Source organism: Solanum stenotomum, chromosome 10, assembly GCF_019186545.1.
Source record: "Solanum stenotomum isolate F172 chromosome 10, ASM1918654v1, whole genome shotgun sequence".
In the NCBI taxonomy this organism is placed as follows: Eukaryota; Viridiplantae; Streptophyta; class Magnoliopsida; order Solanales; family Solanaceae; genus Solanum; species Solanum stenotomum.
The window spans coordinates 37,922,163-37,948,040 of NC_064291.1; the positions used below are offsets into that span (position 1 = coordinate 37,922,163).

General features: G+C 34.3%; 2 protein-coding genes across 2 annotated transcripts in view; one reads left to right on the forward strand and one right to left on the reverse strand.

Moving 5' to 3' along the window:
- Positions 1-25,878, forward strand: part of LOC125841173 (vacuolar protein sorting-associated protein 32 homolog 2-like) — a 134,413-nt gene that overhangs the window by 78,415 nt on the left and 30,120 nt on the right. The window lies entirely within an intron of this gene.
- Positions 36-13,658, reverse strand: LOC125841157 (clathrin interactor EPSIN 1-like). Its single transcript, XM_049520220.1, has 11 exons — positions 13,441-13,658; positions 13,275-13,326; positions 12,580-12,659; positions 12,407-12,485; positions 12,129-12,212; positions 11,834-11,979; positions 11,507-11,728; positions 2,649-2,800; positions 1,741-1,937; positions 1,270-1,654; positions 36-635 (listed from the first exon to the last, which is right to left on the reverse strand). The coding sequence occupies exons 1-11, from the start codon at positions 13,479-13,481 to the stop codon at positions 418-420; spliced, it is 1,656 nt and encodes a 551-aa protein (XP_049376177.1). The 5' UTR covers positions 13,482-13,658; the 3' UTR covers positions 36-417.

Genomic DNA, 25,878 nt, shown 5'->3' on the forward strand with positions numbered 1-25,878 from the left:
TATATAATAGGTTTCTAGAAACTTAATGAAGGCAATTAAATGAAGATTTGCGCTCATAAATATCTATAAATCGCCATGACTACCACCCTCTCACAGGTACAACTAGTGTGCACAGCCACCTGTAGAGTTAAGTGCTGATTATTGTTGTTATATATGACACAAGCTTTTTAAGATATGATTTGAAAAGTTGGATACAAGCTCCTCAAGAGTAGGGGGAAGAAACACCAAAACAAGATATTATCGGCATAGAAGAAGCTGCATGGTACTTCAAATAGTTGCTGGTTATCCAACATTTGGTCACTTTCCTAATTTACACAATCACAATGTAGTGTCTCCAATCGTCAAAGCTCACAAATGAATATCTTGAGTGAAACAGAGTGATCAAATATGAGTTGTCAGGGCGATAAAAGCAATTATTCACTTCTGAAAGCTGCCAAACTGATAGTTTTGTGTGTTGAGACTTGAAAATATGTCATCTCCAGCTGTTGCTGCTGATGGAAAACCAGATTTGCCATACCCAATTCCTTGACCCATTGCTTTGCTAGAGTAAAAAGAAGTTGGCCCTTTTTCTCTCTCATCTGATCCATCAGTCAATCCTCCCACTACGCCAACATCTGCAAGGTTGACCTTTTTGGCTGCAAGTTTAGGGGGGAAACAGAGTTAGTTCCAAAGGTAATTATACCATCAGGTAACCAGAAAATAAAATCAACCAAAACATAAGCTTCAGTATACCACTTATGAGTAATTTTTTTCATTTAAAACGTTACATCTTTTCAAACATGTGCACCTGTGTGGACAAACCATCAAATTATTAGGAGCACAATTGGCTAAATTCATGTAGCTGATAAGGATCTGTGCTCAGCAGGGACCACTCCAACCATCATTAGGGAGACAGGTGTGCTGGGAAACAAGACAAGAACTGTTCTGCATTGCTATTAGGCTGAGCTTATATTGACATTGTCGAGTATCCAATCAATGACTCGTTGTTAATCTGACTACATCCACCAGGTCACTGAAAGTTGCACCAAGATCATCCAACGGACTCATTTATGACATGTATGTTGAAATCAATAGGGTAAACCAAGGTGCAATTTTTCTAAGTGTAGTTTTAAGAAATCCAGCAACTATAAGACTCTGATTCAACTTGGTGCATAACACCTCCAGAATCAATGTTTTATGAGAAAACAACACACATCACTAAATATAAATAGCAACAGCACACATCATAATCAACATTAAACAGAAATGTAAGTGATGTTCAGAACTTACGTGCACTTATATTCAGATCAATCAGCCCACGGCTCAATGAATCAGCCCATATTCCAGACCTGACTTGAAATGTGTCCTTTGGTGGTGTTTTAGCTTCAACAGACGATTTGCTTACTTTGTCACGAGCGTCATGATTCCCGCCATTGCTAGTATTTTCATCGGGGAAAGGTACAGGTTTATGAGAAACAAATGAACCAAACGGGTCAGAGTTATCAAAAGTATTTAGTGGAACTGAAGCAAATGGATCAACAATGTTGATATTCATTTGGTCTGATTTTGAGGATTTGTTATCAGACTGTATAACAGGATCCGGTGCAGCGAAGAAATCTATTGTTGAAGCTGCAGCTGAAGGGGCAGGCTGGGAGGCAAACAGATCCACACCCATCTGCAGAAAATAGAAATGGCTACTTAAAAACTAACCAACCAATATTCAGAGTAAGATTTTTAACAAGGTGATGGATGGATTCTTACTGGAGTTTGGGAAGTTACACCCGTTTCAGTTTGAGGTTTTGCTGATACAAAGGTGGCATCAGCAAATAAATCAACCTCTGATGGATCAGTGTTCACTGTAGATGTAGCAGTTGGAGCAGGTGTTGGTACATCCAAGAGGTCACCGAGCAAATCTTGCCCAAATAGATCTACTTGGTTAGAACTTCCTGCAGAAGGCTCTGTTCGACAACCAAATAGCTTGGTAAATTTCGAAACAAAAAATAGAAATCAAGGTGTAAGTTGCATTCTACATTGGATTAGGACCTCAATGGTTTCCTTTCGACCACACATATGTGCTCCCTTTCAATGTGCGTTATTACCCCTCTCCCATCCCCCACCCAAGAGATTTATGACACAAATTTTACTTTTGGTGCATCCAAAACCAAAAGGCCTACACTTCAACGCAATGATCTAATGTAAAGATAGATGTTTCCTATATCAAATAAATGTCTTAAAAATTGAATAATAATTTGTTGTTTTCTTCGACTAGTATATTAATATGCTCTAGTTCCTTCATCGCTGTAACTGGTATAATAGGACAGCTGGATATGAGAACTTGTTAGACTTTTAGCATTTAGCCAACCAACAGCACTTACAATTTTTTACCTAATTCAAAAAGAACACACCCCCAAAGCGTAATGTGTTGGCATACCCACATGACTTCTGCTACTACCCCTTTTTCAATAGTGTAATTTGTAGGCACACCCACCCCCATGCAGGGGCAAATTTAAAGAAGTGATTTGGCCCATACCTTTGAATCTGTGAACTTACAGATAATCTTTGTACATAAAACATGTTAAAGGGAACTTTGCACAATGAGGGCCCCTCCTATAAAGCACAAAATAGAAGACTGCAAACTGAATCTCTTTGAAACCTCAAAAGATACTTACTAGAACTTGAAGTACCCCGAGGATCAAAATCGTCAAAATCTTCCTCGTAATTGGTTGACGGTACAGTTGAGCTCTGTGAAGAAGATTTTTCAGGCTCACCTACCTTCTTAATCATCTTTGATCCACTAGCAGAAACAGTATCTTGAACTTTGCTGCAAAATGAGACACATGTTAAAACATCCAAGAAATCTACTCATTCATGAAAAAACAGCTTATTTCAAGTTTTGAACTTAAGTCGACGCAATGCTAAAATTTATCTACGATATAAATTAAGAGGGAACTAAAGTTCATACAAGCTCTGTATTGCAGCTTAAAGTATGAGGGACAGAAAAAACACACCTTTTTAAAATGAAGGGACAAAAAAAACACACCTAAAGGCACAAATTTGAGAGCCAAAAGCAAGCATGGTCAGACCAAGGAGCAACCTATTCAAAAGTCTGTGAATTGCCCATTTGGGGTTGGAGTTTGGAAAGCTATTAGATCATTGTGGTCACCTCTTGCTAGAAATGTCAGCTTTAAAGTAGGTAATGGGAGAAAAGTTCTCCTCTGGCATGAAACTGGCTTGGGAATGGTTCTCTCTTTCCCTGATTTCTACAACATTGCTACTCTACCAGATGCAAACCTTTAATCAACTAAAGATGTACAAGGATGGGATATCAATTTTAGAAGATTATTACATGATTGCGAATTGGGAAAAGAGCTGTGGATCTGTTCAAGATTTTGGAATCATTCCCAGGTTTCAAAGAATCTGAGAATACTTTGAGCTAGAAATCTGGCAGTGACCGAGTTTACACTGTCAATTATGCTTACGACTACCAGATTAGGCAAATCTCACAATCTGACCTGTGGCCATGGAAGTTCATCTGGAAGAGTAAGGCCCCTTATAATTTTTATGTTTTTCTTGGCTTGTAGCAAGAGAAGCATGCTCACTCCGGAAAACTTAAGGAAGGGGATGGCATATATGCTCTAGATAGGGATGGCAATGGGGCGGGGCGGGTTGAAGTGGGTTTCTTTAAAACTAATGCGGGGCGGAGTGGGTATATGTGATCTTAATTTTAACTTTTTACAGGTTATAAGAGTCATAGAACATTATTTCTAAGATAATTTCTTTAAAGCAACTAAAATATTCAAGATAGTAAATGAAAATGGATCAATAAAAAATAATACAATTTCTTACATGTTTCCCAATTGACCTCTAAAAAATAAATTTTTAATTCATTATCTATTAAATTAATACAATTTGATGAAAAAATGAATTTATTTTTATGAATTTTAATTTTAGTATCAAACTTAACTAGAAAAAGAAAATATTAAAAAATTATGCGGGGCGGGTTGAAAATGACAAACAATTGTTATGCGGGCAGGGTGAATTAAAAATTTTGCGGGTTAAGCTCAACCTGCCCCGCCCCCACCCCATTGCCATCCCTAGCTCTAGATGTTGTTTGTGTGGTGCAGGCGTGCAGCCAGAGAAAAGCTATATGTTTCTACACTGCCCTATAACTGGACGACGTGCTTATAGGGTTTGCAAACAACCAATTGGTTGATTGGGTTAAAGAAGAAGTGTTTCTTCGCATGGAACTCACCACACCCATGTACAATCAAGTGGTTTCATACAAGTGGTTGAGGAAGACTATCCTGAAGTGGACCCCAAAGAGGACCCAAAAGAGGATCCCGATGAAGACCCAAAAGAAGAGATGGGAGAAGACCATAGGGAAGGTTCAGAAACGGGCTCCAACATCTACGATCCGAGAGATGGAAGAGTGATAGACATGTCACCCGAATATAACCATGATGAGTCTCCAGAATATTACCCAGGGCCATATTATGATATGGGCGACGATGCTCCAACCTGGCCTTAAATTAACTTTCTTCTTTGTACTCTATCATATTTCCTCAAAGTGTCATATGGCCTATCCCTTTTGTATGCCTTGTGGCCACCTCTATATTTTCGTTTCTTAGGCTTCACCCACCTACCTCATTGTAAAAGCCAAGCTACTTTTGATTAACGAAGTTATGTTTGTTCTGTAAGAAATATAGGAAAAGAATATTATTGAATTGTTGTTATTTCTACATTATTACATTGAGACCCTATTTATAGACCTTAGAATACAATCCTTTACCAAGTAGGATACTATTTAGTATTCCTATTTCTATTTCTATTCCTATTCCTATTCTAATAGGATTGTATAAACCTATTCCTATTCTAATAGAATTGTATAAACATATTCCTATTCTAATAGGATTGTATAAACCTATTCCTATTCTAACATGTTCCAAATCCAGAATGTGTTTAAATGGATCATTTATAATCAAAGTGATTGCCATGTAGAAAGTTTGGCCAAGTCTCACACTTGACGTAATTCTTCCCTTAAGATCTCGAGTTCTTGTGCCATGTGAGCCATTTTCTCGTCATTTTGAATGAATGTCATATTTTGAGAACCCTCGAGGTTCTCTATAGGTATCATTATGTTTGCAGCAGCATTGAACTCGTCTCTATCAGTCATCTTTCCATTTGATTGAAGGTTGTATCGTGAGTTAGCTAGTTTACAAGTCGACACAAATCAACGTTCTTTGGGAATTAATGGTGAACAAAAAAAAGAAAAGAAAAGAAGTAAAAGGGAAACCATTAGTTTAAGAGATATTGAAAGTTGTAACAAATACGTACACATATATACACCTAGTTAGCGACATTCAAAACGCGTCCTAATATGTAGCCTCTTTTTGCAAAGGTAGGCCTACGCTGCAATCAAATTGATAAATGATCCATTTAAACACATTTTGGATTTAGAACAAACATAACTTCATTAATCAAAGGTAGCTTGGCTTTTACAATGAGGTAGTCAGGTAGAAGCCTAAGAAACGAGAATATAGGGGTGGCCACACGGCATACAAAAAGGATAGGCCATACGACACTTTTGAGTAGATATGATAGAGTACAAGGAAGAAAGATAATGTAAGGCCAGGTTGGAGCATCGTCATCATCGTTACCCATATCATAATATGGCCTTGGGTGAAATTCTGGAATTCAGGTGACATGTCTATCACTCCTCCATCTCTCAGATCGTAGATGTTGGAGCCCGTTTCTGAACCTTCCATATGGTCTTCTCCCATCTCTTGTTCTAGGTCTTCATCGAGATCCTCTTCGGGTCCTTCTTTGGATCCTCTTCTTTTTCTTCCTCAACCACTTTGTATTAAATAGTCGACAGAGCCTGCAACCACCTGATTGACCATGGGTGTAGTGAGTTCCATGCGAAGAAGCACTTCTTCTCTAACCCAATCAACCCACTGGTTGTCTGCAAACCCAATGGTCCCATCGGTACTTGATCGAGCCATATGGCTCCCAGTGGTCCGTCATGCGTAATACTCCGGCGTACAACAACTTCCATTTTCTATACTCAACTCAATCATGTAATCCCATTCCAATTGCAAGTTCCTTACCAGCACCGGTGAGACTGAGGTACAAGCACCCTCATGTAACGCCATGGTCGCCCAGAACGATATGTCTCGGAGAACTCCAAATTGTCGCATAACTCGAAGAGGCACATACGGTTAAACGCCTCCTAGTCCGATCAACTAGGTAAAGTACAAGTGTCGAGTCCTCGCAAACACAAAGCCCCCTATCCAAGAAAATTTCCATTGGATGGCCTCTCCCGTAAGGTTGGTCAAAAGTGTGCGCCACTCTTCCTCTCCTACCGGTGTTCCCAATATCTGAGACGATCTTTGTGGCTTTCAATCCTGTCACGGGCATCGATGAAGTAGTCTATTTGTGGATCACAACGATAAAAGTGTTCTATCACCCAGATCTGTAACAAGAAGTTGCAGCCTCCTAAGAAGTCATTCCCTCTCGTGCATGCTAATTAACGATCGAAATACCTGGCAAGAATCATATGCACCAAGGAATATCTTTGTGGATTTGTAAAAAGGTTCATAACCATCGGTAAAATGTCGATGTCGATGGAATGAAACCTCATCAGGAAGACCATGGCCCCCGAGAAGGCCATCACGAAGATCCTTGGCCTTATGTATACCCATTATCCACGGGTGCATACAAATTCTTGTCGATGTTCCTCATAGCTTTCGAGACGACCATACCTTCTAAAAAGGTATTCTAACTTTACCTTTTCATTCTCCACATACCTTAAAGATGGAAAGATATGTAGTACTAGGAGGATCAAAACAGCACCTTTACATATGGCTGATGGGATTATCGGCAACCTTCATCTGATTGATAGTTCAGTAAAACTACTAAACTCTTCCAATGTGGGAGTGATCTCAAAATCTGAGAATTTAAAGGTCACTGTGCTTGGATCCCAAAACTCCATTAGCAGTTTAATAAAGATTGTTGGCTCGGGTCCCAAAAGTGATAATAATGCACCCAAATGCCTTTGAACCTCGATTCCATGTGCTCCACGAATGTTTCACCACCAGTTTGTAGGATGTGTGGGGCTGAAACAACCATTTGGATATCTTGAAAGGTTTTGGTTGATATTCATATGAAAGAAGGTAAATGGTATGATGAGTTTATTTTGCTCCAAATCCGTTACGAGTTTTAGTTTGGATCATTCATATCAATTTCACACAAAACGTATGTCATCGAGTTTTTAAAGAAGAAATTTATTGACATGTGGGAAGTTTCCTAAACGCAACGACAATACCTTATATTGTCCTTCCTAAAGCTATGCAATTGACCTATTTCTAGAGTAGAATTTTTCCCTACATATTTAAGAGTAGGGCTGAATAATTGCGAGAAGGTGCACTAACTTAATTGCACCAACTCTGAAATTAGAGAATCCAAAGAAGTTACACCCCTCGCATGAACCAATGTGCGTGTACGGCCAAAGACTCGAGAGCAAGTGCAAATGACAGTGTAAGGAAAGCAGTAACAAGTAGTGTTTCAAAACAAATAAGGAACACAAGTTTTGATTTGTCTTGTGACCTTTCAATCAAAGCAATATACCATTTAGGTAAAGGAAATATTAAGCTAAAAATAAACAAATAATCACAAATCCTATTCCTAAGCTGAGTTTTCTAAGGTTAAAACCTAAGTATTAATGGTTCAATTTCTATATTTAGTGGTAATACATAGCTTGGGTTAATTATCTCTGTCTACTTTCCTTTTGTTAAAAGTCTAAGCTTTATTTACTTTCCTTCTTTATACTCAATCATGTTTATGGATAGTTTAAGTAGCAATCTAAGTAAAAACAACTTGACATCCTTGCCTATTCTCTTCTTCAGTTTAAATTGGTTTGGGAGCTCAATCCCCCATATTAGTGTTAGATGTTGTATTGTTCAACTAAAGTGTGGGTTTATCCAAAATTTATTTAGTTTTTGCATCATGAAGGGTATAGCTACATTCGGCTACATCACGACTTTCTATGATATGTAGTTTTAAAAATGTAGATTAACCATGTAGTTCTTTTTCTCGTAAGAAATGTCATTATTTTAGATTTTAATGAATCTCGTTTCTGTTTCAAATTATGGGAAGCTTAGTTTCCTTTATGAACTCTGTTGTGCATCTTATCCTTCCCTTCACTTCATTTTGTGTTCCAGTTAAGCCTTAGATTTATTACAAGTTCTTTCAAAAAACCTATCTTAACCTTGTGCGAGTCTGCTTGAAGCTCTTTCGTCTTTTGATCAAATGTTGCTTCTATAGGATGTTATTTGATAGAAGATGAGTTATGGATTCACTGTTTAGTTGCTGCTATCTTTTGTTGCTATTTGTCATATTTGTGTCTTTTGGGATAGAGTTGAGGCAAAGTGATTGTGACACTTTAGGCAGATTATGTTGCATTTTGGGAAAAGTTCGCAGCATTCAGGTGTTTAATATCTGTTACATTCTTCCTATTTGTCCACACTAATGACCATGGTGATTAAATTAGCTTATTTTCATGTCAACATCATCATGATTAAATGTTATTATCATGTGTTTGCTATAAATGACTATGATGCGTCTTTAAACCCTTTTTAAACTTAGCTCCTGTATACAACTTTTTTTTGCAAGTCTTGATTCAAAATGTGTGAGGATAATTTATAGTTTTGTCAAGTAGAGTAGTTTATTTGAATGCTTTCTAGTTCTCTCTTTTTTTTCTTTTTTCTTTTAGTTAAAATTTGTGTTGTTCTAATCTATCTAAATGTGATAAAGTCTATAGAATGTTAACATGAAATTTATCCTTCTCTGCCATAATCTTGCTCTAGTATTTAATCACCTAGTTTTGGTCTTCTTGTTGAGATAAATGCTTCAAGGGTGGAAGGTTGAATGGTCACTGCCTGTCTAGTACTCTAGTTTTGTCCTTACTTTTAGCATATCCTTTGTTTAAAGCATTAAAAATGTTGATTTTAGCTTTGGAGCCAGCTGCTAGTTCTGTCTTTATTGTATAAATAGCGCATACTGTAGGTAGGCTGTTTCTGATTTCCTTCCTTTATGGTCCTGCTTGTTGTTCTGAAGTTAAAAATGGGTATGGACAAGCAATGTAATAATGTATTCACTCATTTTGTTTGAATGTGTGGTCCTTTTGAAATCTTTAAATGTAGCAGTGTATTCCTTTATCAAGAGGCTATTATAGATATATATGCATATGCTATCCTATTTGAGGGTTCATGTTAAGATTTAACTATCTATTGTGATATATTGACATTATTTGGTTTAAGTTTCTTCAGTCATTTAATACCTGAAGCCAGTGAAATACTCCAGTATATTTGGTTTTACTATCCATTCTGAGCTTGTTTTTAAGCTGCTGGTTCCAATAAGTTGAAATACTCCAGTATATTTCCCTGCTTTGCATCAGTTTATTAGTTGCTTATTAATAACTTTTGGTGTCTTAATGCTGAAGAATACAACCTTACCCATTTCAAAAAAAAAAATGCTAGTACAATTTGCAAAGTTAGGAATCCTCCTATCTAAAAACAAAAAGAAAGATTTCCCTTCTATACAAGTTCCTATCCTTGTAGCAAGTCTATGAATCCACTATGCTAATTTCATCTTTAATATGTTGTAGATTAAACCAAAAAGCCAAAAGCAATAAACATTAGACTTAATCTTATGCACCTTATTAGTTTTCCCTTCAAAACATCTTGCATTTCTTTCTTTCCACAACACCCAGCAAACACAAGCTGATATTGTTTTTCAAATCTTCCTGGCAGGCTTCCTAATTCCTTCAGTACTCTAGATGGTCAGTAGCTCCCTCACTGAATGAGGCATGGTGAATGGTATCTTGAATAAGTTAAAAAACAGTGACCATAACTGACTTGCTACAGAGCAATATAGAAAGAGATGGCTGCAATACCCCTTACTGTTATACATAACTACTACATAATGACAACCTCTTTTCTGAAGATTGATTTCAGACAGGAACGCCTCATGAGTAACCGACCCCATAAAGCAACAAACCCTGTAAGGAGCCTTGGACTTCCACAAGTGCTGCCATGGTCAACTAAAAGGGCTGCCCCCATCACAACTAAGCTAGTGTTTGGCCATAGATTTTCAAATATTATTTGGGTGAAATTTCACCATTTGTTTGGCCATAGTATTTGGGAAACATATCTCACTTTTTAAGAAAAATATGATTTATACCCATTACTTTTAAAAACTATCAAAACTAACCATAAGTATGTATTACAAGTCAATTGGATTTTCGTTGCAACAAATAACAAGTCGTGTCCATGACACTAGAGCAATGTGGTAGTTTGGAGTGAGTGCAACAAGCATCATTCCATACATCGTGAAGTAGACAAAGCACATGACTTTGTTACCCTGAACCGATTGTTCATCATTTTCATCTACAACAGTATCATCACTACCATATTCACGGAATATTGCATCACTAATTTGGTGTTCACGTAAAAAAAATATGTAATACAACGCAAACAACTACTAGTATTTAGAAATTTGGGTTATTTGCCAAAAATATTTTCCAAATAATGGCAACTTGTATGGACAAACACTATTTGCCAAATTTTTTCCCAAATTTAATTTGGGAAATCTATGGCCAAACGGGTCCTAATTGTTTTGTAGCATGAACTAACTAAGAAAAACCCATTATTTTGCCTAGTCAGAGGGTACTGTCAGGTGCCTTGACAGTTAGAGCCACTTTGTCAAAGTACAAGGAGCCTACATTATGTGGACTCATATACAAGTATTTAATCTTCTACTAACAGTAACTCATGTGCGAATATCTGTCACAGACATCCCACTACTCAATTTCTAATTCTTCAATGTAGCTAAAAGGGTCCATAAGATTTGTCTATTAACACTTTAGTGTAGTCTAAAGGATCCATAAGCAGCACTTATCCTTATTCCCCCACCACACGCCACCCCAACTTCCTCTCCTGATCCCCAAGAAAAGTACAGCACCCTTCACGCTTGTTTTGACATGGGTCCTTCAAGGCAAATATAGAGAAGTGATAACATAGAGAACTTTCTTTTTCTAGAAGAAGCAGAAACTACATAGAGCAAAAGTTTGTGCTAGCAACATGAACATCTGAGAACATGGTAACACATATCCTCAGTTTATGCACCACCAGCAATGTAATTTTTTGCCATTTTCCTGGTATATATGTTACATTCTTCGGCAATCAGCTTTAAAAGAGTATGTTAGTTGAATGGTTATGCATCACCAGTTAACAGGTTCAGCAATTACGTGAAAGCATGAACTGTCTTAGACCCATAAACCCCAAATGTGAGTCTACAAAAACAACAACATATTCAGTGTAACACCAAATGTGAGTCCTTTTCATGTAAAAACCTCGTGGTTAATCAGCTATCGCATAAAGTCAGTGCAGGATAAAGGAAGTCAGCTACACTTATTTAAAGAAAATTCAATGATACAAATAAATAAGCTAATGGAGCCAGGTGTACAGACCTGCCATAGCGAGAGGATCCCTTCTTTGGCTTAAAAGTACTTTGATCAACCTTATCTTCATCATATCGATCCTTTTCATTATAACTATCCTTAAATGAATCACCATCGCTTTTATTTCCAAAACCTCCATATCGTTCACTACTCTGAAAGCCGCTTCTGCTGCTACTAAAAGAGGCAGAGCTTGCCTTATATGTTATTCCGGAAGATGATAGTCCAACGTACCTAAAAGGTGGCATCTGATACCATTAGCATGTAATTATGCAACTACAGTTTTCAGGTACTCTTGAGTAATCAAAATGAAAGTCAGACCTGAAATAATATACTTACTTCTCACGATTTGCAGTAGCTTTACTCCTAACCTCTTGTATCTTCTCTTTGTTATTTAATAATGCCACAACATTTTCCGCCTTCTTCCTCACATTAATTCCCACATCCTTACCGTTTGGCTCAACATACTCGAAAGTTGTGAGAGACTTATGCAAAAAATTGAAATGATAAATACGTACGATATAAAGGGAGAAAGTATTTGACCATACGTGTTTCGTAAAACTAGGAAAAAGCTCTACGTATTGGTGATGGAAAATGAAAAAAAAATTGAGAAAATAACATGAATTTTACGTACAGAGATCTGATAGGTATGTTCTATGATGTCATCAATTGCACGTTCAGCTCCATGCGCCACCAAGTACTCTATAACAGCTAATGACTGGTACAAAAATTAATTCCATTGCTATTTAAATAAGAGATCGTTTGAAAAGTTGTAAGAATAGAAACTCGAAAGAGACAACAAAGTTGACCGTTGGAAGCTTAACTTTTTGCAATCTTTTTGTTTTGTTTGAAGTGCTTAAGTTTTAACTCTCTTAGCTATGAAAGTTGATGCCATAAAAAGTACAGTTCTACCTTATAGACATAACGCCAGTTCTTTCCAGTTTCAGTCAATCTTGTCCAGAGCACATTCATGACCATCTGACACTCGGAGCTGCAAAATACCTCAATAGATCAACCAGCTGAAGAAAAGACGCACACAAATAATTACCCAACTGAATCAAGAAAATACAATGGCTAAGTCGTACAATTTTTTTGTGGCCTGTGCTATCTCAGCCAAAGCAGTACCATGAGGGCCCCATGGCTCATCGTCAGTAGCATCCAATACCTAGTACCGTGTTGAAATAATCACATCATCCTTCAAACCAGTGACAGAAAATGAATTGAAGAGAGTCCAAAGTAGTAAGCCCTAACATCCAATCTACTTTCTACACCCCTCCTTTCATATAAGAAGCCTAGCTTAAGGATACTCGCCAGCATATGCCTAGACCAAAAAGTAAGCCTGAGCTATGCAAAGTTAAAACACATAGCAAAGAGCACAACTGTGGTGATGCTTTCATGATGACATTTAGCCCACTAAACTTCATTTTTTGGGTTCCAACACACGATCGGATAAGTAGGTAGTTAAGAATATTAGCAAACAGCAGATAGAATTCTGAGGCACAATTACGACAGAGATCAGAGATCCGGCCAAATAAGAAGTTTATAGCATTGTATCTCATTTCTATGGTTCAACCCCATAGGATTCTTTGCGTATTCTTAGGTTAGTTCCGTGGCTTGATCCTGTAGTACTATTCTCTACATTTTCTACTCAACAACTATGAAAACAAAAAATTTACTTCAGAACTAGTGTACATCATTCAACTTAATTAATCAGTCACTGTATAGTCACAATGAGCTAATACCAACCAAGATACTCAGAAAAAGTGAATTTTTTATTTACCTTCTGCTCGATCTCAGGGACTTTCAATACTTTCAAATTCACCTCCCTCTTTCTGGTAAAAATTGACACATAAAACAATTAATTGATTTCAAAAAAATTACAAGTGGATACTACTAATTCACAGCTTTAAGCAAAAGATGATAACTTGGCAAAAGAAAAAGCTTACATTTCGCGGACCGTTTGATCGAAGACCTTCATGAAATCCATGGCTGAATCTACCCAATAAGTAAAATCTGATTCAAAATTCTGGAAAAAGATACAGAGATCTGAAACTGAAAGGAAAAAGGATGAGATCTCTCCAAAAAGTATAAAGCCGATGAGATCTCTCTCAACTCTGGCTTTGCCAAGAGAAAGAGAAATAGCAACACCGTTTTTTTTAAAAGGTTAAAAGGGTCAAATTTTCCCTGTTATTACCTTTACGGGTTGTTTGGTAGCGGGGTAGAGCTCAATCTAATATATGAAAGTTATTGATGTAAAAAATGCTTCTGAATCTGACGAAAATTATTAATTTTATATCTGAACTATTAATAATCTTAAAATTATTCATTTACTTGACTAATTAAATTTATATACTTCCGATTTGTCATATGACATAACAAGTGGCTTCAAACTCTTGTAGGAACATAATGCTTTTAATAAAAATTTGAGAAAAGTATTAAAAACACCCCTAAACTTGTAGTTCAGTTAAGTTCAAGTAAAGAGATGTTTTTTAGGCTGTCAATAGTTTGGGGATGAAACTAATAATTTGTGCCGAGTTTAAGGGTATTTTTAATATTTCTCTCTTAATTTTATTCAATATTTGATTGGCAGGTTTTAAATGTTGTGTAAAAGTTACACTAAACCTCACTTAATTAATATAAGGTGGAATCATGAAATATTATTATTATCTTGTAGAGATATTATTAATGAGTGTTTTGATATTCAATGATGGTTGATTTTGATCACATCAAAATTATTGTATCTTACTAATTTATGTATCATAGTTATTAAATTCACATTAAAAAAAGTTATTATACATAAAGCACAATGAATACATCAAAATCATTGTATCTTACTAAATTATGTATCATATTATTGAATTCACATTAAAAAATAAATTCATTACATAAAGTACAATGTATGTGTATGATTCATTGTAATATATTTTTTGTTAAACAATTCACTAAAAAGATAAGTGTTTTGGATGTTGTCAATTTTGCAATCCCGGCTTGGACGGCGAATATTCAGCAAGAGATAATAGCAAATTGTTTTCGACACTGCAAAATTCATTTGGAGATGAAATCTCAAAAAAATATATGAAAGAACACACTTGTCAAAACGTCACTCATGAACTTGAGGTCATGATTAATGAATATGGTTACCGCAATAAAATGGACGTCAATAACCTGCTGGATTACCCGGGTAAAAATTATACATGTTCATAGGTCCAGAGCTTAAAAGAAGTTGTGGATACCATCGAAAAAAATAATGTTGATGATTAAGTTAAAGATGATACAATACCTTTGGCGTAAGGAAACACTTATCGCATCTAGAAACTTTTCACAATTTTATGGTGCAATTCGAAAAGACAACACCTGAACTTTTGGATGAAATAAGAAAAAGTTAGAGATAAGTTTCAACTAGATTAAAATTTTAACAAAAAACAAAACACAATAGAATCATATTTCACTAAATTGTCTTAGATATATTTGTACTTTTAAATAATTATTAATTTATAATATTAATGGGACCATTATATAGGGGCTTCCAAAAATGTATTATCTTATTTTCTTATCGAAATGGCTGACTTTTTCATTGGCCCAAGTTGAGACCGCAGAAAAATATTATTATAGAGAGATTATTAATTTTCCGAGTATTAATTTGTTATGATTTTATTGTATTCATATAGTAATTTTATATGGTGTTTTGTTGTATTTTAGTAATTCTACATAAATAATAGTCACATAATTTATAAGGAAATATATGTAGTATAATTTTATGCTGAGTAGAAGGTGAAATAAGTTATGTAGGTGTATTAATTATACATGGATTAAAATGATAAAACTACATATTTACCCCTATCAACTTACTTTCAATTTTTTTTATTATATGTACATTTTAACAATTACACCATTTACTTTTTTTGCTTTAAAAAAAAACATGAGTTGGAAGTCTTTCCACATACAACTAATCGAGTCATTGATTAGTTTAAATTATACTATATGCATGTGGGTATTAGTAACATATTTTTAAATGTTATTGTACTTTGATAAAAATCGATCGAATTAGTCTAATTTGTTTACTTATTTGTTAGAGATTCGGGTGTGATTTCGGCCTTGAAATAGGTTATGGACCTTATTTTTAGACTTGGTTAATTAGTCAGATTATATTTATATTGAGTCGTATTAATCGTTAGGGAGGCTTTAGGTTGAGAATTTAGGTTGCATGATCCTTAGTCGCTTTTTTGAGCATTTTCAAATTATTAGTGTAGCATTAAGTTGAGCTTTAGTCTTGATTGCCGTTGTAGGGTCCTTAGAATGTTTCTAGGTGGTTAAAACTTAGATTTTTGCGCATTGTTTTGATTTGGTATGTTTATGTAGTTTTTATGTTATTTACAACTTTGATTGTTTGAGGGCCTAGAACTTGGACTTGAACTGGCGGGATTGCTAGGTTAGTACTATTGTACTGAGACGGATATCTACCGATTGATTGTGTGATGTAATTGATTTAAGAATGACTTGACTATATTTTGTATGAAATCATGCACTCTATCTGCATTTGGCATGTTTGTATCTAAAAATGAGAGAGAAAAGAATGGTTAAGACACCTAAATATTATAATACGATTTCTACTTGTTTGAGCTCTGAGATAGCGGGTTACTATTTTTACTTGCGGAAAAAACTTAAAATTTTAAGGAAAATGCACTATTTTTAAGGTTTTGTGTCTTAAAAAGATAATTACTTTAAACTTATTTCACCTTCAAGGCATGAGTTTTCGAGGCATATACTTGATATTATAAGGTTTTTGGATAAAAGAAAGTCTATTCTTATTGATAAGCTCGATGAGGTACTTCGGGGCGGTCAGCAGATTGAATTTTGAGTTATATTGTCCTTGCACTCTATCTATTTAACAAGTTCGATGGATCATTTTAGGCGGTATCGAGGTTTTTAACATGCTTCTATTTCTATGCATTAGTCATATTACATCGCATCATCTTGTTTTATCTGTGTGGTTGTGGTTACCTTGTATTTGATTGCTACATGCTTGTTATTAGTAGTTTTTCACTATCATTAGTGATTTGGTTATCATTCCTTAAATTGTTAAAAATTTAGTCTTAGCACTATCGTATCCCATATATATATATATGATCTTTCCGAGCTCAGTCGGCGTATAATGCCTCATGCTATATTTTTGCATCTTTTACTGATACAACTTTTTGTACAAGTCACCCTAGTTGAGCATTGGATCTTTGTGTGGCCGTCGTAAACTTAGATCGTGGTGAGCTCTTGGCGTCCAGAGACTTGTTGATTTTCTCTCTTTTGTATTGTCTATGTATTTTATATTTTGATTAGATAGTTCTGTTGTAGATAGTTATTTTTGTAATTAGATGCTCTTGTATTAGTGACACCAGATCTGGGGTGATTTTCTTTGTAAAGTTTGATTTTTTCGATCACTTTCAAGTTTTTTTTTGTATATTTTGTATCGTAACTACATATCTATACTATGAGCTCCTCTTCTTATAATTATTGCTTTCGTGTAGCTTTGTTTGAATGCATTTATTGCTTTCCGATTTTGGTTTAGGCTTGCCTACTAGTAATTTTATGGTAGGCGCTATCATGAATCGATTTCGAATCGTGATAAAAATGAGTCATAGAGACTTATAATTATCCTTTAGATATCATTATCAAAAAAATTGAGCATACATAGTCAATCCGTTTTGTATTTGAGGTACTTTCATCATATACCTTATTTGTATATTTCCAATGACTATTTTAATATGACATAATGCAAATATAATCTTAGACACATTGAGGTCGATATATTGCAATGCGGATATTTAAATTCATAGTATAATATTAAAAGACATATCATGTAGGAGATAATAAACGTTTGATGGACATGAATATCTTTAATAGAAATTATTGCAAAGTACATATAATTTGTACTATCTTTTTTAAAAAATGACAAATTTGAAAAGGTAAAAGCAATCATAAATAATAAGAATTTAAAGTTTCATTGTGCTACAACTGATAAAAGATATTATCTTAAGATGATTCATTTACGAATCACTAGATCGGTTATCTGCATCCTCTGGTGGGTACTCTGAGGAGGATGGAGCTCTCTTTTCTAGCTTCTTCACTTGATAGTTCAACATAAATTCACATGAATTCAACCAGGCTTTAAACTTTGTTATATCATCTGCATTGAGCTGATCGAAGGACTCNTGAGGAAAATATCCCTACCAAATCACGTCCTTGTCAGATGAATACCGAATTGGTTGAATTCTGCAAAAAGGAAATTGATAATTTATGACAAAAAGGTTTGATAAAGCCTTCCAAATCACCATGGTCGTGTACTGCTTTTTATGTTAATAACGCAGCAGAAAAAGAACGAGGTGTTCCCAGGTTAGTTATAAATTATAAACCTTTAAATAAATTTTTAAAATGGATTAGGTATCCTATTCCAAACAAAAGGGATTTATAATCAAGATTATATGATGCTAATATCTTTTCAAAATTTGATTTAAAATTTGTATATTGGCAAATTCAAATATTTAAAGACCATTCTTGTAGAACGGCATTTAATGTTCCATTTGGACAATACGAATGGAATGTAATGCCCTTTGGTTTAAAAAATGCTCCCTCGAAATTTCAAAAGATTATGAATGATATTTTTAATCCTTATTTGGATTTCATCATAGTTTATATTGATGATATTTTGATTTACTCAAAGACTCTTGAAATGCATATTAAGCATCTAGACATTTTTAAGAAAATAGTTATTCAAAATGGTTTGGTCATATCTAAACCTAAAATGAGTCTTTTTCAACAGAAGTTAGATTTTTGGGTCATTTGATTTGTCAAGGAAAAATGACTCCTATTCAGCGATCTATTGAATTCGCATCAAAATTCCCTAATATTATTACAGATAGGACGCAATTGCAGCGGTTTCTGGGAAATTTAAATTATATTTCCCCCTTCTACAAAAATTTGTCTCGAGATTTAGCTCCGTTATACGACAGGCCAAAAAAGGATCATAAGAAGCCTTAGACTAATAGTCTCACAGATCTTGTAAAGACTATTAAAAAAAGAGTTCAATTTTTACCTTGTTTAACCCTTGCTAATCCTGCTTGGCCAAAGATCGTTGAGACAAATGCGTCCAATATGGGTTATGGTGGAATATTAAAACAGATTAACCCGCATGATAAAAATGAATACCTTATTCGGTTTCATTTAGGAAAATGGAGCGATGCTCAGAAGAAATATGCAACGGTAGCTCATGAAATGTTAACTATCGTTAAATGTGTTTTAAAATTTCAGGATGATCTTTACAATCAGAAATTTGTGATAAAAACAAATGCTCAATCAGTCAAATATATGTTTGATAAAGATTTTAAACATGATGCATCAAAATTAATATTTGCTAGGTGGCAGACACAATTAGCCCCTTTTGATTTCGAAATTCATTATAAAAAGGGAAGTGATAATTCCCTTCCAGACTTCTTATCTAGAGAATATCTTTCTTCTTAAAAAAATGGATTTTCTTGACCTTTTTACTGATATTACTTTGGTTACAATTTTGAAGGCTAATAGAGATTTACAGGAACGTATTTTATGGAGAATTATAGACGGAATGGTGACGCTAATTACATGATTGAACAAGAACTTTATGAAAGATTTTATTGTTCTGAAGTTTATGACCTTTTAGATGATTAAAACTAAATGCTATGTTTGCAGGATGGATCCTCCTTGGGTAACCAAGGCTAGAGGAAGGGACAGTTATACTTGCGGAAGGGGAAGATCCTCCTCCTTAAAAACATCGGGATCGTCATACGGATCCTCATCCAGCTCTCCAATTATACAAACAAAGGGGAGGAATGAGCTTGGTAAAACTAACAAGCTCTTCAAAAGAAGCTACTTCTTCGATACACCTGGATGATATTCCAGAAAATAATCCATTATACGCCCAACTGAGAGCATATTTATCTCAAAAACAAAGTGATACTTTTGCATCGGTGGCGAAAGAAGAGGTTGATGATATTAGATCCTATGAAAGGGTAGTAAAGAAAGAAATGATATTTCTTATTGAAAACTCTGAGATACAGAGAAAAGAAGAACCCTGAAAGATATTCCAGCGATATTTACTTAACAGATTATACTTCCCAGGAGAGTCATACAAAACCCGCTTATATTACGAGACCATTTTAATGAATACATGTAGTGTTGAATTTCAACACTTCTCAGGTTATAACACCAGCGATAACGTTTATAACTTCTCCAAAATGATCATAAAGCAGATTATATCAATTGAAGATTGGGGTATATCCTCGATGAAAGAAAGGCAGATCAGCCTCAATAAAATCCCTACCAATTTCACTTATTGGGATTATATTAACGCTTTCAGCAAAGTCCTTTACTATAACAATGAAAGGCATAAACATACTTGGTTTATCAAGGTGTGTGCAAAGATATTTGTTGACCCAATTCCTAACTGGTTCTTGAACTGGTGGTCATACCACGGACCGACGGTAAAGATTTTACCTGATCCCTTTTTAAAGTTATACAAAAACTAGGTTAAGGTTTCACCAGACCTTAATGATTTATACCACTCAGATCATGTTTGTTATATAGAACAAATTGAACAAATTTATTTCTTCATAGAATTCTCGTTTCCATGGATCCATAAATGGACCCCGGAAGTAGGTTTTACTGAAGAACAAATTCCATGCTTATATCAAATTTATTATAATAATTTCTGGGATAAATTAATGAAGAAGGATCCCATGACTAAATCATTATATGGCCAAGAATTATTAGACTCTATTTCTCAAAGAATCCAAGATTATGGTACTATTCCTCACAAAGGAATAATTGCTGACAACTCCGTCAAACATATTGCCAGAAGAATTTCCATTCAAGATGGAAATAAAGAAGAAATGATAAAGGACTATTTGGATGAAATAAGGAGGAATCTACTCCTCAATATCACTCACTATGAAAAATCAGACACTTCAATGAGGAGTGAAACAAGTGATGATATCGCAGATGATGCTCAAGAGGCCCAGCCTTGTGAATCGGCGAAACCCGTGACAGAAGATATGCTATCTAAAGCAGAAAATTTACTTAGGGAGTTGAAAAAGAAAGACAAGATGACCACTATTGATTAACAGTAGATACACTGTTAACCCACAGTAGAAAAACTGTTACTGTACATTTGGGACCCATTGATAAGGGACCCATTAATAAGGGACCCATGGTCACTATAAATCACTGTAGATCGGTCACTGTAGATCACTGTAGACCACTGTAGATAGATGTTTTTTTCTTCTATAAATAAGGTCGTTTGTAGTTTGAAAGAGGGCGTCGAAAAACACTTTCTATAAATAAGTTGTTTGTTTCTCTTAGTTTGTAAAGCTCTCGGTTTGCCGGAGGTTCGCCGGAAGTAATAAAGTTGTTGATACAAGGTAATTTAATTTTCTACTTTTATTTATAAATCTTTTTATATCTCCGATCTGGAAGCTGTGACTATGTCCGGCTAAGAAATTATATCTATGCCGGATAACTAACTTCTCTTTTATATAGACCATGAACGGATCTAAGCTTTATTTAAATATAGAAGAATTTTAGTATGGCTTCTCGACTTGGTTTTGATATTGAGGTGCAGTCAGATCTAGTACTACTTTTATTGGCTTTGTCTTTATGACTCCGTCTGATGAGCCGTAATTTTTAGCCCGAAATTGAGTTTGATAAGTAGGGCGCCTCATACCCGGTTATAACTATCAAACACATGGGCTTAATAAAAGTATGTATTAGCTTCTTGACAGGCCCTTTGCTTAGGTAAAATAATTAAACCATGCAGTCTGAAAAACTATGGTAAAATTCTTGTGTATTTCGATTCTTATGTAGTTGGACTACCTCTAAGGATATTGACTTGCTTGATCTATGACTGGGCGGACCACCGCCAGGTCAGTGATCCTGTATCGTTGTTGCTTGATCTATGACTGGGCGGACCACCGCCAAGTCAGTGATCCTGTATCGTTGTTATTATCTTGTAGAGATATTATTAATGAGTGTTTTGATATTCAATGATGGTTGATTTTGATCACATCAAAATTATTGTATCTTACTAATTTATGTATCATAGTTATTAAATTCACATTAAAAAAAGTTATTATACATAAAGCACAATGAATACATCAAAATCATTGTATCTTACTAAATTATGTATCATATTATTGAATTCACATTAAAAAATAAATTCATTACATAAAGTACAATGTATGTGTATGATTCATTGTAATATATTTTTTGTTAAACAATTCACTAAAAAGATAAGTGTTTTGGATGTTGTCAATTTTGCAATCCCGGCTTGGACGGCGAATATTCAGCAAGAGATAATAGCAAATTGTTTTCGACACTGCAAAATTCATTTGGAGATGAAATCTAAAAAAAAAATAAAAATGAAAGAACCCACTTGTCAAAACGTCACTCATGAACTTGAGGTCATGATTAATGAATATGGATACCGCAATAAAATGGACGTCAATAACCTGTTGGATTACTCGGGTAAAAATTATACATGTTCATAGGTCCAGAGCTTAAAAGAAGTTGTGGATACCATCGAAAAAACAATGTTGATGATTAAGTTAAAGATGATACAATACCTTTGGTGTAAGGAATCACTTATCGCATCTAGAAACTTTTCACAATTTTATGGTGCAATTCGAAAAGACAACACCTGAACTTTTGGATGAAATAAGAAAGTTAGAGATAAGTTTCAACTAGATTAAAATTTTAACAAAAGACAAAACACAATAGAATCATATTTCACTAAATTGTCTTAGATATATTTGTACTTTTAAATAATTATTAATTAATAATATTAATGGGACCATTATATAGGGGCTTCCAAAAATGTATTATCTTATTTTCTTATCGAAATGGCTGACTTTTTCATTGGCCCAAGTTGAGACCGCAGAAAAATATTATTATAGAGAGATTATTAATTTTCCGAGTATTAATTTGTTATGATTTTATTGTATTCATATAGTAATTTTATATGGTGTTTTGTTGTATTTTAGTAATTCTACATAAATAATAGTCACATAATTTATAAGGAAATATATGTAGTATAATTTTATGCTGAGTAGAAGGTGAAATAAGTTATGTAGGTGTATTAATTATACATGGATTAAAATGATAAAACTACATATTTACCCCTATCAACTTACTTTCAATTTTTTTTATTATATGTACATTTTAACAATTACACCATTTACTTTTTTTGCTTTAAAAAAAAACATGAGTTGGAAGTCTTTCCACATACAACTAATCGAGTCATTGATTAGTTTAAATTATACTATATGCATGTGGGTATTAGTTACATATTTTTAAATGTTATTGTACTTTGATAAAAATCGATCGAATTAGTCTAATTTGTTTACTTATTTGTTAGAGATTTGGGTGCGATTTCGGCCTTGAAATAGGTTATGGACCTTCTTTTTAGACTTGGCTAATTAGTTAGATTATATTTATATTGAGTCGTATTAATCGTTGGGGAGGCTTTAGGTTGGGAATTTAGGTTGCATGATCCTTAGTCGCTTTTTGAGCATTTTCAAATTATTAGTGTAGCATTAAGTTGAGCTTTAGTCTTGATTGCCGTTGTAGGGTCCTTAGAATGTTTCTAGGTGGTTAAAACTTAGATTTTTGCGCATTGTTTTGATGTGGTATGTTTATGTGGTTTTTATGTTATTTAAAGCTTTGATTGCATTATTACAATGTTTGAGGGCCTAGAACTTGGACTTGAACTGGCGGGAGTGCTAGGTTAGTACTATTGTACTGAGACGGATATTTACCCGATTGATTGTGTGATGTAATTGATTTAAGAATGACTTGACTATATTTTGTATGAAATCATGCACGTTATCTGCATTTGGCATGTTTGTATCTAAAAATGAGAGAGAAAAGAATGGTTAAGACACCTAAATATTATAATACAATTTCTACTTGTTTGAGCTCTGAGATAGCGGGTTACTGTTTTTACTTGCGGAAAAAACTTAAAATTTTAAGGAAAATGCACTATTTTTAAGATTTTATGTCTTAAAAAGATAATTACTTTAAACTTATTTCACCTTCAAGGCATGAGTTTTCGAGGCATATACTTGATATTATAAGGTTTTTGGATAAAAGAAAGTCTATTCTTATTGATAAGCTCGATGAGGTACTTCGGGCGGTCAACAAATTGAATTTTGAGTTATATTGTCCTTGCACTCCATCTGTTTAACAAGTTCGATGGATCATTTTAGGCGGTATCGAGGTTTTTAACATGCTTCTATTTCTATGCATTAGTCATATTACATCGCATCATCTTGTTTTATCTGTGTGGTTGTGGTTACCTTGTATTTGATTGCTACGTGCTTGTTATTAGTATTTTTTCACTATTTTTAGTGATTTGGTTATCATTCCTTAAATTGTTAAAAATTTAGTCTTAGCACTATCGTATCCCCCATATATATATATGATCTTTCCGAGCTCAGTCGGCGTATAATGCCTCATGCTATATTTTTGCATATTTTACTAATACAACTTTTTGTACGAGTCACCCTAGTTGAGCATTGGATCTTTGTGTGGCCGTCATAAACTTAGATCGTGGTGAGCTCTTGGCATGCAGAGACTTGTTGATTTTCTCTCTTTTGTATTGTCTATGTATTTTATATTTTGATTAGATAGTTCTGTTGTAGATAATTATTTTTGTAATTAGATGCTCTTGTATCAGTGACACCATATCTGGGGTGATTTTCTTTGTAAAGTTTGATTTTTTCGATCACTTTCAAGTGTTTTTTTGTATATTTTGTATCGTAACTACATATATATATATACTATGAGCTCCTCTTCTTATTATTATTTCTTTCGTGTAGCTTTGTTTGAATGTATTTATTGCTTTCCGCTTTTGGTTTAGGCTTGCCTACTAGTAATTTTATGGTAGGCGCTATCATGAATCGATTTCGAATCGTGATAAAAATGAGTCATAGAAACTTATAATTATCCTTTAGATATCATTATCAAAAAATTTGATCATACATAGTCAATCCGTTTTGTATTTGAGGTACTTTCATCATATACCTTATTTGTATATTTTCAATGACTATTTTAATATGACATAATGCAAATATAATCTTAGACACATTGAGGTCGATATATTGCAATGCGGATAAGATAATAAATGTTTGATGGACATGAATATCTTTAATAGAAATTATTGCAAAGTACATATAATTTGTACCATGTTTGAAAAAAATGACAAATTTGAAAAGGTAAAAGCAATCATAAATAATAAGAATTTAAAGTTTCATTGTGCTACAACTGATAAAAGATATTATCTTAAGATGATTCATTTACGAATCACTAGATCGGTTATCTGCATCCTCTGGTGGGTACTCTGAGGAGGATGGAGCTCTCTTTTCTAGCTTCTTCAATTGATAGTTCAACATAAATTCACATGAATTCAACCAGGCTTTAAACTTTGTTATATCATCTGCATTGAGTTGATTGAAGGACTCCCACCAACCTTTATCTCTGGTCTCATTCATTTGGTCTAAGAAACATTTTTTTTTTCTTTGCAATTTTTTCTCTAATATCAAATTTATTTAGCCTATTGTTGTTTCAATTTATATTATTGCATATAACTGCAGCAACAAGTTGTTCACTTATGCTTAATTCAATTGTGGGATTCACAAAATGATTGATGACCACATTAGTAGTTGGATGAACAAAAGTATATTGCTTACCGATCGGTGAAGAAAGAATTATTCCAAGATTGATATCACACTCTCTAACCAGTTCACTAGCTTTTGTATATAAGCAAGAACGACGTTTAGAGAATGTACAATATTGAGCATTTTTATCTTCTATTTTCACCAAAGAAATTTTTCGGCGTCTTGCAGTTTTCTTACCCTCTATGTTATAAAATAATAAAATATAATGATTAATTATTTTCAAGAATTGTGACTTTAAAAAAAAAGAAATATCATGAGTATTTATATACATAAATTGAAAATGTATTCACAATGGTCATTGAATTCCTAGCCAAATATTACAATGGAATGTAATCTTATCTTCATATTGAAAATGGGAAAAGGTACAAGTACCCCCTAGATTATGACCGAAAACTCAGAGACACACCTTAATTAAACTAAGGTCCTATTACCCCCTGAACCTTTTTTTTTTTTTGTAATTTTGTGCACCTTTTTGGCTTACGTGGCATCCAAATATCTCTCACACGCCTCAATTGCGTGGAGTCACGGAGTGTGCCACGTAAGACAAACGGTGTACAAAATTACAAAAAAAAATAAGTTCAGGGGGGTAGTAGGACCTTAGTTTAGTTAAGATGTGTCTCTGGAATTTTG